General features: G+C 38.6%; 1 protein-coding gene across 10 annotated transcripts in view; it reads left to right on the top strand.

Moving 5' to 3' along the window:
- The window catches only part of smtnb (smoothelin b), an 85,746-nt gene that overhangs the window by 41,700 nt on the left and 27,506 nt on the right, over positions 1–16,540 (top strand). For all 10 annotated transcript variants that reach the window (XM_036598877.1, XM_036598873.1, XM_036598871.1 and 7 more), the window contains 3 exons: positions 5,963–6,456; positions 7,100–7,145; positions 10,843–11,412. In XM_036598877.1, the coding sequence (XP_036454770.1) occupies positions 5,963–6,456; positions 7,100–7,145; positions 10,843–11,412 (1,110 nt within the window). The remainder of the gene's footprint in view (positions 1–5,962; positions 6,457–7,099; positions 7,146–10,842; positions 11,413–16,540) is intronic.

The following is a 16,540-nucleotide window of genomic DNA, read 5'->3' on the forward strand; positions in this document are numbered from 1 at the left end:
TGCATGCTGCAGGTCTGACAGACGCCATAAATCTCAAATTCATGGCAAGAGCGTTGAAAAACACATTTTAAGGACTGCAGCCTGGCTGTACTAACGCTGTGAGCAGACGGAGCATTAAAGAAAAAGACAGACTGTGCTGTGCTCCTACTGTGATATGAAAATGGTGGAAACAGAAGCTTCCTCACCACATGTGAAAAATATCAGGATGTTAGGGTAGAGCAAGTCTCCCAAAAATGACAGGGATCCACTCAGACGTTTTATTACCTTAAAAGAGCATTAACAACCATGCTCATTATGGTCAAAGAGCAACTCGGGCTACGTGACCCCATTCTCTCCCACAGCCTGAATGACTTATGGTGACAGCATGTTTAGAGGAAGTGCCTTTACGTACTGCCCTTAAAAAGGGAAAAAAAGGAATATTTTAGCATTCCCTGTGAGACACATCTGCATCATACAGTCAGTTACATTTTTAACCAGTTCTATCTAAAAGAGTAGAAAACTGGCTAACTAACTATCAATGGAAGCCAGTTGCTTAATTCTGTCAGTTTATGGGCTACATGCTGGTGTTTTGCATCAGTGACACAGCGTGTCCTTGTTTTCCCTCCAGTTTATTCTCACCTGCTATCACATGTTGCTTCCAAGCTGAGAGCTGCTTTCTTAGCTGCTCATTTATTTAGACAAAGAACGTTTACTTCCAATTTTGTTATGTCAGCTTGTATCACACTAAGTGGTGGGGAGGGGAAGAAGGAGGGCCTTCCTACCCACCCAAACAGAGCTCTCTTGGACTCCCGGCCATAAATGACTTTTGCTTTGCTGGAGATTGAACTCGCAATCTTACAACAATAAGGCCAACGATTGCCAGTTGTAACACTGAGAGCCTCCTATCTTATTGGGTTGTTCTAGTGTTAAGATAAAACATCATAAAACAGTTTTTTAGACATTCTGAAAAAATCATAAAGTTATATCCAGAATGCCTCGTTTTTGAACACTTGTGACCAATTCTCAGCTATTTATGGTAGGTAATGACTAAAAATGACTAATTACTGTGTATTATTTAGCATTTAATAACTTTTTGGTGTTCCAGGTACTTGAAATATTGAATAAAAATCATTTTATCAAATACCTTCTGATGTGTAGCTTATAGTATTTCAATCTAAACTGTAGAAATTGAATAAAATAACAGCAGTTGTTAATATGATAAGTGATTCTAAACTTTTGAATGCTAGTGTGTTTTTTACACTTCTATTCATAGAATCCAGCTTTTCTGTTCTTTTCAATGAACTGTTTTAAAATGATTGTCCATAGTAATAAGCCATACGCTACAGATGCTGCATATATAGATTAGGTTGCAACGCACTAATAGTCCTTAAATTGTCTTGTCACTCTGCCTTTGATTGCTCTCTGTATTTATTTACTTCTTTTTAAGGCCATATTAGTACTGCAACAAAATTAAATGATCAGTTAAACGTAAAAACAACCAAGTTAATATTTTACCAAGGAAAACTACTGAAGTTTCATTTGACCCTCCAATTGAGAAAAAGAGTGCCATTGGATTTAGGAGCCCACCCTGCACATCCTGTGCCTGAATCTCTCTTTTCCTGTCCCAGTTCTGTTTTCCAGCCATGCACCCATGTGCATATATGCACAGACAGTGACAGGAAATGTCTCCATCTCCACCCTGAATACTCACTACAACCCAGTTTTGTTTAAAATGACATTCAGACATTCCTTGGGCTCAGTACCATTTATTTCCTGTCCATGTGCGATGTGTGTAAAAGAGACTCTCGAAACCTTTAATTTGGATCTTTTTCTTTGCCTTTAAAGCCAGTGGTCTCGGCCATTTTCAAATGACAAACCACAAAGGCCCCCAAGTGGCTTGTTTTGTTCAGGCTCTGTGATCCAGCTTCAAAATGCTCTGTAAGGCTGCCGGTCTGAGAGTCTAAAGGTACTTATAATTGAAGTGAGAAGGACAAACAGGATGCCCTTCTCAACCTGATGCATAAGAGGAAGGAGTAAGAAAACCACAGCTTCAATAACAAGGAAAAATGTAGAATTTAAAGGTTTGGCCTTATCTCTGATGGAAAATGTGCAATTTTGGTTTAAAGGGGAATTCCAGCAATTTTTCAAAATTTCTGCATAATTTAGTCATGGAGGCATGCAGAGTAGTTTGATGTGAAATGATGCATTTAAGGGGAAACGTACCACGTTAGATTTCTTTACAAGGTTGATGAGGAAGCAAAGGTCATGTCTACAACATAAATATAACCATTGTATCTGCTATGCAAAACAGCTAGAGAAGGCTAATAAAGGTAAAATAATATGAATTTTATATATATATATATATATATATATATATATATATATATATATATATATATATATATATGTGTGTGTGTGTGTATGTGTGTGTGTGTGTGTGTGTGTGTGTGTGTGTGTGTGTGTATGTATGTATGTATATATATATATATATATATATATATATATAGGGCTGGGCGATAAAACGATAACGATAATTATCGCGATATAACTTTTTCTCGATAAATGTTTGATATAATACACCATTCTCACACTTCCACGTTCTAGCGAAAGTCTTGGTGGCCTAACGTGAAGCAGCGCTTCGTCACTCGCACGACACGGCGAATTAATGATACTGTAGATCAAACAAGACACAAAAGCACCGCTTTCTGTTTACACGTACCTAAAAGGAGGACTCTGTTTGATACTGTTGATATTTTGCGGTTCACCCCTTAAACTACTGCAATTGAATATCCAGTCGTCGCTAGCTGGTGTCTGAATACTGTGATGTCATTTGTAACGGGGTAGCCGAGCGCTCGTCACCAGCTAAAAATAATCTGTTTTCTTTTTTAAATTATGACTATTACAAAATAGCCATGCTTTTCCAGCTGGTACAAACAGCTCACCAGACACTTTCTCCCACTCTCCCATGACAGATCTGTGAAATGTTCCACTGTTTGGTGAGTGTTTGTCATGTTCCGACCATGAAGGATATATGTGTGTGTGTGTGTGTGTGTGTGTGTGTGTGTATATATACACACACACACACACATTTTTTTATATTTGAGATAAGCAAATATAAAAAAATGAGATAATAAGATAATGAGAAGTCTCAAAGCAACTGTAAAACTTTTTAAACCTTTTATCTAATAACTTTTTAGTGGTAGCTTTTAGAGGCTTTAATCCCTTACGTCTGGTTCCTGTAACTATGGATGTCAAAAAAATTTCTCCAGAATGTAGCATTTCATTTCAAATCATTCTGCATGACCTATTTGCAGCTTAACTACTTTAAGTAGTTATTTTCCCCCTCAGGTCCATTTAAAACATTTAGTCATAATTCATTTTTACATGAACGCTTTTCATTCTCCCTTTATCCTTCAATTAAACAGGGTATTTTTGTTTTTTTAAAGACCTATACCTTGTTCTTAAGAACTTCGTCTTTCATATTCATTACATATTCATATCATATCATAGAATAGTCTACCATCCAGAAATATCCAGCCAACAGCGTCCTGTGGGCATCATGTCAGTAATCCTGTGGGGGTCCTGACCTTTGAAGAACAGGGACAAATGTATGTACTACGTCAAACTCTTTCAAAAAAAAGTGTCACAATAAGTCACAGTTTGGAAATCATCACATTGTGGCATGTGTGACAGAGTTGCAAATTAAATCTGCAGTCAATAGGGCAGTGAACTGTCATAAAGTACTTTTTTTTTTTATTAAAATGACTATATCCTTCATTTTTATTAGCATTTATTTTTTCTTTAACATCCACTTATGATATTTGAGTTTTTATGTACCAAAACTGTCATTGTTCATTTTTTTAGGGGTAAGTCAGAATATTTAATATATTTGAATAGTAATGAACTTAATAGATAAATAGTTTTCTTTAAATACAAATTAGTTTCTCTCTAACATTATACGTTAACATATGGATGAATCATTAGATCTCTGAACAAGAGGTTCCAGCCCGCAGCTCCAAAGTGTGTCTGTACCGTGTAGCAGAAGGTACAAAGCACACCTATGGTGAATAGGAATTAGGAATGGGCATTTGCCCTCAAATCTGATATTCAAATTTTTAAGAAATTAATAAAAATTTCCCGTTACAATGCCCTGTTAAATTTACTAAATAATAAAACTTTTATTTTATTGAATCTATATGAGTAGAGTGTAAAATAAGCTTGATATTTTGACATTTGTGCTTTGTACTATCTGCTACCCGGCACCTGAGATCCTCTGCTGACTTGGTGTGGACCTTCTGGTCTGGTGTGTGGTAGCTTTTAGCTGGAATCTGAAGTCTTTTTATGCTTCCTCCTTTAGAGTAAATAGATAATAAACTTTGACCAAAACATAAGCCACTGTCTCTACACTGCTCTCTGATAGAGAATAGACATCTCATGGTTCTTCTGAGAATTGAGACAAGCTCATTTGCATATTGAAAACTGTAGCTATTAATATTCGATTTGTTTTACTACTTTCATGTTCGGACATTCAGACTGATCCATAATAAGATGTGCACAATATGTGCACTGGTTTTGACCGTTTCTGGGCTTGTTTTGGTTTGCTGGTTTTTAAAAATCTGTGCAGTCCCGCTGTGCTTTTTATTTTGAGATTGAAAATTCTGCTCTAAACACAATTTTTTATGCTATCACTGAGGACAACTAATTTGTTTAGGCATGTTTGTTTATAGTTTATTTTACCAGGAAAATCTCCTTTAAGATAAAGATCTTGGTGTACAGAGGACTGGGCATTTAAAAAAAAAAAAAATACAGGCATGATAAATTATGCTAGTGCAGATCATAGGAATTTTGTAGTTTATAGGCAAAAAAACATCAATACTACTGTGTTTAACTGTGGATTAAGTTATTAAAGTTTATATGATTGTACTAAACTATGTTGAGGCTATCAGAACAAAACCTTCTCCACTTTTGTCATTTTTACATATTTTGAAAACACAATCTGCCCTTTACATAGTGTAGACATTTCATGATGACTTGGCCAACAGAAGTGTTTGGAATAAAATCTCTTTACATTAACTTGCATTAAAAGTTAATATATTTTGTAGTAAATTGTTATTGGCTTTAATTGATATGTGGAAGTTTTTCACTTCACATCTTATTTACAAAAAATGTTATTTTAAGGACTCAATGATCTGATTAAAAGTTGTTTTTTACACTGTTTTTGAGTGTACAGTAATACTATTTTATGTGCATTTAATCAGTATACATAATGTGCCCGCTTTGCATAAAAGAGCTACATGTACCCTCCAGAATTATTGGCACCCTCAGTTAATCAGAAATGTTCCATTCTGACTCATAATTGTGTGCAGTCTCATGAAAATGTATTAAAGTTCTGAAAGGGAATTTTTTTTTTTTCAGCTGTGCATTCATACAGGGTCTTTGCTGACGTTTTTTGAGCTTAATAATGTGCCACAAATTTTCAAAAGGAGACAAGTCTGGACTGCAGGAAGGCCAGTTTAGCACCCGCATGGCACCTAAAGGCATATGTTGCTTGAAAGTTAGCCACTGTTACCACCTATATCATAACAGACTTTGGCTTTTGAACTTTACATTACAAATGTTAGAAATAAAGGTACTGGGCAGGTACATTTTTTGTTCATCAAGGTACAAACAATGTAAATGTACCCTCAGTAGTCTGAAGGTCCATTTGTGCAGTGGAAAAGTACATATTTGTATCTTTTTATAACAATGCTTTCAAATAGAACAATAAAATAAAAAGCCTGGAGACGAGACAGGGTGTACCAACTGTACCAGCGTTTTTTAGAGTTGGGTTTGTACTTCACTTAAATTCGATTGGCCAGGGTAACTGCACTGAGCTTTCTGCTGTAATGTTTGATGTAGTGGGAGAATCCATATGTCCCAGAACTGCAATAAAACTATATCTCCTGCAGAACTGCAGTAAACTATTATCTCCTGTGTGTTTTAGGTTCTAATTCTGACATGGTGTTGGTATTAGACCCGCTAGTCAGGGAGGTGGTGTCTTGCCCTTTGACCCTCCATTCTCACCGTGACTCTGGCTCGCCTTCCTCTGATGTCATTTCTTCCTACCGGGAACGTTCCGATTCAGCAGAGCCCAATAGAAGCAGGGATTCCTTGCAACGCAAACGGCTGGATTCGGGTGCTTCGGAGCATAGTCATGCCTGCACATGGCCCACTTCCGAGTCAGATGCATCTGAGCTTGGTGCACCCTTGGAATGGGCCATGGGAGGAGAGCGAGGAGCGGGTGGATCCTCATTGAGCACAGATTCAGAAGCTGAGACTAAAAATCATGGGCCAAGTAAGGTTGATGATCTGTGCTCTACCATAACCACTAGCATGGAGACACCTGATGGAGTGGTAAGCTCTAAGAAGACAGCAAAGACCAGCTGCACGCTGAAGGAATCCAGTGGAAAGCCTACAGACAGCATCTTGAAACAGAAGGTAAAGCACTATAGCAAAAATATGCGAGTTGGTGAAAGCAGCACAGCTTCATCACAGGGAAATTATGCTAATGATAAAGAGTTTCCACTAGAAGGTAATGTTTAGCTGCAGGTGAGATTGTGTTCAGTCTCTTTGACCTCTCACTCTGTCTGCTGTTCACATGCAGTGTGCACAAATGCTGTGTCCTGGTTTTTATAACACCCTTGTTTGGGGAACAGCCATAAACAGCAGTGTTTTATAGGGACAGCCTTGCTACGTAAACAAACTAGCCTTATCCTTTCTCCCTCTTAACATTATCCATCTGTTAAATGCCTACACATATGCATAGCAGAAAGCTGTTTATTATGTCACCAAACTTATGTGCAGTCCATCGAGGAACAAAGTTTTTTATTTTTTAAGAACATTGACATTGTAATGCTTGCATAATTGTTTAATTGTTTAATTCATTTTTAAGAACCAGATATTTGTAGAAAGTTGTAGAAACTTCTGTATTGAATGTAAAAATGTGTTATCCATGGGATATCTTATTTTAAAATCGATCGGAATGCAGAAAAGTACTGTAGATAGGCTACTGCTGTAAGTGTTAATTTAATTTTTTTGGATCTTAATTTATTGGAATTTATTGAACCTTTCTGTTCCCTAGGTCACATCAGGCACAGACACACCGTTTTCTCTTAACAAAGATAAAGGTAATTGTAATTATTGTTCTTAATATCCTTCAAACTCAGAAGCAATGTTTGAATAATCAGCTCACATGTGTTTTATAGGTATAAGGGACATCCTGTACTCTTATTTGTGTCTGGAGATTATGCTATTTTTTTATTATTACTATGATTTTTTACTTTATATTTTTACTCACTATTTTCAGTCTTGCTTTTGCACACCTATTGATGCAAGACACACGCATTGACGCATCTTGCATGTATCATGAATAGTACCAGTGGAAGGTTTGGACACAACTGATTGTATATCCTTGATAATCAGTCATTTTTGCTCTAAAGGCTTAAATACTTACACTTTCTAGCCTGTTAAAGGATCCCAGGTCATGAAGCTAATTGAGAGAATACCAAGCATATAAAAGCTATGAAGGACTAAAATCTAAAATATGCATCTGCCTTTACATTTATTTAAAATAAGCAAATAAAAAGCATGAACTGTAAGTACAGAGGATTGCTGTGCCTAAGTGGAGAATGGTGTGACCCTAGGCATTGTCTTCAGACCATGGTAAAACAGCGCAACTGGGCACTGCAGTGCTCAGAGGAAAGCAGAGCATGTGCACGGTGTGGAATAGAAGTGGAGCAAAGTGTTTTTTTGCTCAGAGTGCGGAGTGGCTTTCCAGAAAGTCGGAGTGTCTCCAGTATTCCTCCATCCTGTGACATGAGTGATGCGGCAGTGCCTCTACAGCTCACATATCATGGCACTGATCACAGATATTGCACGCCATTCATCTTGTGTTATCCATTTTGCTGCACGTATTGATAAAGATAATCACGTTAAAAGCATGTGCATTTGTTTACCTTGGTAGTTTTCTAGCTTGTGATCGGGCCATGTCTTCAAGCCTAAGCCTTCCAAAAAAAAGCCTGTATAGCCCAGAATGTTTAACACATTTTTTGTTTAATAACGACCCTAAGTGTAGCACGGAGTGAGCGCTTTAAGCCTTGAAAGAACCAGCTCTTTGTATCTTTGTAGCCAGTGAAGTGATCTCAATAAAGAGGCCACATGTGAGAACTCTGAGAGGTTATGTACCAGTGGTAAGAGAGAAGTACAGTTTTTGGGAGTTCTTGGCAGGTAGGTAGATCAGTTATGTCTTGTCGAGGTTTTGAATTTAGGTGATTCATCCATCCTTGAAGGGATATGAAAAAATCAGCCAGATCTGTTTTGAGATACCAAGGATGAAAGAAAATGGAAGTACAGCTAGGTGGCAGCATAACAGTGGTAAAAAACCATGCAAGCTTATTGCTGATCCTAGTGATTTAGTGTACCATGGAAAGAGAAGTGGACCAAGACCTGACCCTTGGGGGATGCTGTGGGGAACTTGGAGAGAACCTCTCCAGATTGCTTGGTAGGATCACTCTTAAGAATTTATATGAGTATCAAGGGTGAGGAGTGCTGCTGATACACAACTCCAAAAGTATTCAGATACTGTGGTTCACGATGACAAAGGCAGCTGACAGATCATCGAGGACGAGGACCAAGGACGTAGAGATTTCTCCTGACTGTGTGCAGCGCTTCTGTGAATGAGAGGGGTGCTGTTTCTGTGTCATGGCTTGTAGTCAGTTTGATTGGCATCAAGGAAGGTGGCATAATAATTGCCCAAGGATAACCCATTCTGTGGTTTTGCACAATAAATGGAAGGATTGAAAGTGATCGGTTTCACAACGTTTGTTGCATAGAGCAGTGGTTCCCAAACACTGGGTCTTTTGATTCTGACAGTGAGCAGGGGGTAGTTAGTAGAACAACTTCTAAAATATTTTATTATTGACATTAATAAAATTAGTATTACTATTGTAGTCTTAAGTCCTACTATTAAATTTTATGGAATTTTAAATGTATTGACATACATCACATCTCTTTAGGCCTTGAATGCATATAGGTTGCTATTGGCTGCTTTCAGCTGAAGCCCAGCCTAAGGAGAGATGTCAAATATATAGAATTGACAATATTAACATACATTTTATTGCGTTTTATTTACTTGCCATAATCAAAGTAGTGGTGCATGATCATTGGTTAGTACGCCTGAATCGACTGATCATGTGTGTCATGAGATCATAGTACCCCCCACATTAGCTTCCCTACTGGTATGTAAAAATCACTGTGGGTTGTGCATTGGTCCTTGCTGTTAAAATGTTTGGGAACCCCTGAAACAGTGGATGGGTTTCTTGAGCTGTGGCATAAATTGTGCTGATACAAAGAAACTGACCACATGTTAGTGATGTATTGATCATTGTGATCAGAAATTTAGCACTGGGATGTGCGTCTGATGGTTTTATAGTTATAAGTTTCATCGCTTCACATCTTTAGATGACAAGGTCTAGATATAGTAGCAAGATAAAATTCAAATGAAGAAATAGAGCATGTCCAGGTGGGGTTAATGAGCAAATCTGTATGACCCAACTGAAAGTTCTGGTAGCATGGGAGAATGGGAAAGGGCAGTAGATGTGTTCTCTGGGGTGATGTCTTTGTAAGTGCCAAGAAGTATAGGAACTGATTAGTTGTATGAGCAGTGATGAAGTCAGCTTTGACAATTCCAAAGACCTCTAGGTACTACAGCAGTTGGCCTAGCAGGGTAGGTGAACCGATTGTGATTCTGTTTTTAGAGTTTTTGACCTATAATGAGAAGCAGCAAGGAGAAGTGTCTTTCAGAAGCACATGATTATTAAAGTAGGTATCAAGCATTTTAAGGGACACAGCCAAGGAACAGTTTGGCAGACCAGAGTGTTATGCAGTCCTCCTCTGTGCGCTTCATCCATGGACTCATGCAGGTAGACTCCTCCTGCCTTTGTGTAACTGAGTCTGTAGGCTGTGACTCTATAGTTGCTGCACCAGTGGGGGCTAATGAGCAGGTGAAAATGGATAGTGTAGAGGGTGAGTAAACCTAATGATTGAAACTAGTTCACAGGCTACTTACCTTCATTTTGAAGAAATGACCAGTCAAAAATAAAACAGTATTAAAATCCCAAGCTAGTGACATAACAGCAAAGCTGAAAACCAAGCCACGAATTAACTTTGAACTGAGACCATACGTATAAAAACAATTAAACACCCCTGATTAAGTGTGTCCAAACTTTTGGTTAGTACTGTACATAATGCACCTTCTAGGACTCTCATTTCTTATGTTTATGATTCAGGAGGAGTGGTGGGGGCCTAGAGGGTGGGGGAGTGTTTCCACTCTTTTCAGTATCAAGACGTCCTGCCCTCTCCACTGTCTAATGGCTGCATCCCAAAGCCCTCACTCGTTCTCATGACCGAATAGGGCAATTACAGCATGCACAAGCTTAGAGGCCCTGTCCAGTGTGAGATTGTAATCTACCATTTTTTTTTTTCCCGTTTTGTGTCTTTTGTAACTTTGAAAGGAAGGGTCCCGTATCAGCTATGGTAAAAAAGTAAATAGGCTTTGGAACAAGCCCAGAAACTCACTGTTTGCTTAACATGTGTTCTGCGTGTATGTGACAATTTCTGGGTACATACTTTTTTGTACACACCTGGTGTACAAAGTAAACACCACTCGCCTATGTTTTTAACTTTTCACTTCTCATCTAGTTTTTTTTTTAAAATGGTTGTCTCTGTCCTCTTCGGTTGCAGTTCCCAGTATGAGGGGTAATGATTGCAATTTTGAGTAGGAAGTGTTATTTTGTTTTACATTCTTAATGTTTTGTGTCTTTCTAGTACTTACAAGCAAAACTGCAACTTCTCAGATGTTCAACCGAGCAAGCTCAGTGCGTGACAGAGTGCGAAAATTTGCAGAACCTGCAGCGATCTCTAGCCAGACTAAGGATGTACAGAGAACCATCCATAGAGGGCCCTCCTCTACGAATGCGTTTCTCACAGTGCCAGTGACTCCAGCCCACTCTGAGAGTCGAGATGCAACTCCATCCCTTTCTTCCTGTTGTCTGCACGCCTCTCCAGGCAGAGGGGAATACGTCAGCAAAGGCCTGCCTGCCCAATCGGAGGCTCTGTCTAATGTCCAATCACTGGGAGCAGTGGGCGGGCCGCAGAACTCCACTGAAGATGTCAGGAGTCCTTCCTACAGCTCAGAAGAGGGGCAGGCTCCCGAGGGAAAACCATCTTCAAGGACATCAGACCACCAGGGAGATCCCGAGTCCAACATGAAAACCTTCCTCACCATTGAGATCAAGGATGGCCGAACCATCACTCCACAAGTGTCGGCATCATCTTCGTCCATGGGGGCCAGCATGATGCCCCGAATCATCACTGGTACCTCTGGACAGAGGGCAGGTGGGTAGTGTGCTGGTCATGATATTGTCAACTCAGTGAAGGCTACCTTGTTTAGGAAGTACACTACCATTCAAAAGTTTGGAATTATTTGTCATATTAATAATCTTTGTCATTTTTCAATGAATAATAGCTTATAAAATGTAAAATGAAATATTGTGAATTAGTCCAAAGGTATTATGAATTGAGTCCAAAGGTATTCTCAAATGTGTTGTGAAAAAAAAGTTAATTAAATGATCAAAAAATGCTCTCTTAATTTACTTGATTTATTTGTACAAAAATTTTATCTGTCTCAGGATTTATTCACCACCTTTAAAATATGAGCCATCAAGCCATTGTGGATACCAAATTTAAACTTGATTGTACTCAGCCTCCATAGTCATTTTAGAATCATCCACAGCTCCATTAATCATCCTGGACACATCTAAAATTTCTACAATTTACAGCCTCCTATTAAATTTTTGGAACCTTTTGCACAGTACTGACTTTGTAATAGAATGATTTTATGCATATATCTGCAACCATATTTTAAATGGTGACTCCAAACCTCTGAACAGTAGTTCATGCTAATAATTCATGTTAATAAATCATTACTTTTTCTTTTTTATTGCCATTCAGAAGTTGATTTTACAAAGGTTTGATTCAACAGTCTTGAAGCATCTTTAACTGATGCAGTATATCGTTGCATTAAAATCCCATTTAAGTAGTGTTTAGTTAAACAAAATTACTTTTATTGTTTTACAGAAAAGCGTTCAAATATCGGCACCTTTGGATCCACTGAATCATATCAATATGTTAATTTATTTACTATGTTATTATAAGCTTATGGTGTTGCTTTATAGTGGGAGAGGTTACTAAGGACAGATGCTGGTAGGTGAAATGCCATCAAATTGATGATGGTTTTTGATGATTGTAAGTGGACGGGAATCTTTAAATGCATACTGAATGTCAGATGAACAGATACTGTACGCTGAAATAAAGTTTCAGTTTCAGTTCAGTTTGTGTTCAATTTTCTGGATAACACAGGTTATGTTAGGTGGCCTGAGTAGCATGATGCCTTTTAAGTTGAATATTTCTAGGTTTTTAAATCAAGAACATAATGGAACTTTCATTTCTTCACTGAGTTCTGTTCTCCCCGAATAGGTGTGGCACAATAAGTTTTACAGATGTCTATCGTAGAGAGGATTGGATTGGTTGAATGGAATGCACTGCACTGCATTTTAGTATTTGCAGTAGCATCCATTTTGGTATTTGGAAACTGGAAATTACGCCATACATCTGAACACTTCTATATGTTATGCTCACAGTTAAATAATGGATGAAAAACCTTGTTTGGTGGGTTGACACATGAAATGCTAGATGTCTATTCCACTGTCTGCTGGAAACTATTTATATTACTGTTCTACTTTTCTTCTGCAGGGATATTAAAAGCTTTTTTGCTGCATTTACTTTGAGATGTGCAAATGGGACTATCACTCACTGTAGATCGTGAGAGGACTCATTTAACATTAAAGTTTGGAAGATAAGCATTAAGAGAATTTATAAATTTCACAGTGTTTACAGTTGTGCAGGAAAATTATACTAAAAGCTTTTCTTAACATTCTCCTAATTGAGTTACTGCTCACCAGCTGCAAGAAGTCCAACCAGATAAGACCCTATCTTTATAATCACAAGGAACTAGCTCACGGCTCACACATACACACACACACACACACACGCTCTCTCTCTCTCTTGCAGTGTTTTTGTCACTCTGCCACAGCTCTGTCACATCTTCCTTTTTTGGAAGCACTTCGCTCATCCTCGCCTCAGAAAGTGGCCTGCATGCGCTCTGGGCATATTTCAAAGACTCCACATTTCCATTCTGTCATTTAGTTCATACTTTTGCCCAAAGCATTAGCCAGGAGTAGGGAGAGCCGCTATAGAGCAGCTTTTGGTTAAGTCTGCTTCTTTAAGAGCTCAACAGCGATAGGCATCAGCTGCCATCAAAACCATGACCTTGAGTTACAGCCAAGGTCTGACCAACCTCAACTGTGTGGCTGTCTGTTTTCCTATAAGCACATGTAAGGGTGAGCAGTATGGCAAAATAAAATATGGTGAAGCAAGGCTGTGTGTAAACTTGTTGAGCAGGTAGTGCTAGTGCTAGAAAAGTTGCAAGTGTTGTAGCAGAAATTAAAATATTGTAGTACTGAGATAAAAATTGCATAATCCTCCCAAAAAGTATTTATCCAATTAAGCAGAACATTTTTTTAAAGAAACAGAAGCAGTATTAATAAACTTAATGTTTTGTGAAATATGGCAAGTTTATTTTCTCCATTATAATTCAGACTACCTACAAGGGGGTGCTGTTAGCACTCAAGCAGCAGTGCAGAAATTTTGTACAACATATCACGATGTAGTGAGAATAGCTCACAAATAATTTAAAACAAATAACTGACTAGAACTTGTATGGGCACTAGGACTTGATAAAATATTTAAATGGAGATATCTACATTAAACCTGCATCCTGATCATTTTTGGATAGTCGCAGGTTTTATTTCTCCTTCTATGTATTTTTCTGAGGTTGGAAGGTTTGTTAGTCAGAACAGATGCACAAGTAGTGCTGCATTTAAAAATGTGATCAAAAGTATAGTATGTTTTAATTATTATTTGTTCAAATTTTAACGTTTCACATGCATCGGCTCCCACAGATGCAGCAGTACATCGATTTTAATTCTTGACAATAAGCGAAACCCTGGCTGTGCCACTTAGGAGCCTCTTAATTCTGCTGTAATTGGTCATGATAACTGCAATCATCTACAGATGTACAAGCTAGTACCATCCTGTCGATCTTGACAGCCACTGAAATGAAAAAATATGTTACAACTGCAAAGAGCTTTGTTTCAGTACTTTGTCAACAAAGCACTTGTATGTGTTTGCAGTATTTAGTTGTCAACAGCTTTGAAACTTCTTGGAAAAGTGCATTCCTATTAGGTCTATATGTGTGCATTCCTATTAGGTTTGTCAGTGGTGCTTTGAATTTTGTGTCAGTGAAAACGGTTTTTCTCCACAACTCTGCTCACTTATGCTAAAGAGAACACTGAGGGTGGCCTTTGAAATTACTATTTAAGTTTGGGGTGCTTTCTACGAACCTGCCATGCTAACCAGTGTTGCCAGTGCTCATTCTAATATTGATGAATGAGGTTTTAATCTGCTAGCAGCCTGTAATCTCTGTATCTTCTTAAAGTTCATTGTTGTTGTTACCTCCCTTTAATGGTTACCTTAATAGTTGCTGAATTTAGTGATATTGACTTAGACAGGGTGCAGGTGGATGTAAAGCTCAGGCTGCATGACTGTTAAGCTCCACGGACTAAAAATATTCCGTCCAGTTGATTATAATATCAGTCTTGTCCTAAGCTGAGTCATTTGAGAACTTTATCCTTGACTCCTGAAGAATGTTATTTTATGTATGTGTTTTTTCACCCCTCTACTTCTTGGCAGTTCTTGTAGCTTTTGGTATAAACACAATTTGTACAGGTTGTAAGGGAAAGAAACTATTTAAGGATTACCTTGCCATCTGATTTTGCATAAGTGTATTTGTGGCTGAAGTTCATGGAACAGTTTGTGCAGCTGTGAGGTTTTTTGCATTTTGAGAACTTTGATAGGGCAGTACATGTGTGCCATCAACACCCCAGGAGAGTGCTGGATATTGTGTTTATATTAGCAGCAACGTGACTTACTCAGCTCACTGATTTACAACTCTGAACGATGCCAGTTTGACAGCTTGCATAACTAAATAATGGGCACCTATTCCTTATCCCTTGCACCACACTTCATCCGTAAGTCTTACATGTATACAAATTCATGTCGACCAGTGGGGAATTAGACCTGTTCAACTTCTAAATATTTATGGGTAAATATTCGCTGGTGTGACTTGACAGTGTTCGAAAGCCATGTAGGACTTTTTCACTTTCCCAGCCCTCTACAGTGGTGTGAAAAAGTGTTTGCCCCCTTTCTGATTTCTTATTCTTTTGCATGTTTGTCACACTTAAATGTTTCAGATCACCAAACAAATTTAAATATTAGACAAAGATAACACAAGTAAACACAAAATGCAGTTTATAAATGAAGGTCTTTATTATTAAGGGAAAAAGAAATCCAAACCTATATGGCCCTGTGTGAAAAAGTGATTGCCCCCTAAACCTAATAACTGGTTGGCCCACCCTTAGCAGCAACAACTGCAATCAAGCGTTTGCAATAACTGGCAATAAGTCTGTTACAGCGCTGTGGAGGAATTTTGGCCCATTCATCTTTGCAGAATTGTTGTAATTCAGCTACATTGGAGGGTTTCCGAGCATGAACCGCCTTTTTAAGGTCATGCCACAGCATCTCAATCGGATTCAGGTCAGGACTTTGTCAAGGCCACTCCAATGTCTTAATTTTGTCTTAAGCCATTCAAAGGTGGACTTGCTGGTGTGTTTTGGATCATTGTCCTGCTGCAGAACCCAAGTGCGCTTCAGCTTGAGGTCACGAACAGATGGCTGGACATTCTCCTTCAGGATTTTTTTGGTAGACAGCAGAATTCATGATTCCATTTACCACAGCAAGTCTTCCAGGTCCTGAAGCAGCAAAACAGCCCCAGACCATCACACTACCACCACCAAATTTTACTGTTGGCATGATGTTCCTTTTCTGAAATGCTGTGTTACTTCTACGCCAGATGTAATGGGACATACACCTTCCGAAAAGTTCAACTTTTGTCTCGTCTGTCCACAGACGAGACAAAACAGAGTATTCTCCCAAAAGTCTTGGGGATCATCAAGATGTTTTCTGGCAAAACTGAGACGAGCCTTTTATGTTCTTTTTGCTCAGCAGTGGTTTTGTCTTGGAACTCTGCCATGCAGGCCATTTTTGCCCAGTCTCTTTCTTATGGTGGAGTCATGAACACTGACCTTAACTGAGGGAAGTGAGGCCTGCAGTTCTTTGGATGTTGTTGTGGGGTCTTTTGTGACCTCTTGGATGAGTCATCGCTGCGCTCTTGGGGTAATTTTGATCGGCCAGCCACTCCTGGGAAGGTTCACCACTGTTCCATGTTTTCGCCATTTGCGGATAATGGCTCTCACTGTGGTTCGCTAGAGTCCCAAAGCTTTAGAAA

The sequence above is a fragment of the Colossoma macropomum genome, unplaced genomic scaffold (assembly GCF_904425465.1).
Source record: "Colossoma macropomum unplaced genomic scaffold, Colossoma_macropomum, whole genome shotgun sequence".
Classification (NCBI taxonomy): domain Eukaryota; kingdom Metazoa; phylum Chordata; class Actinopteri; order Characiformes; family Serrasalmidae; genus Colossoma; species Colossoma macropomum.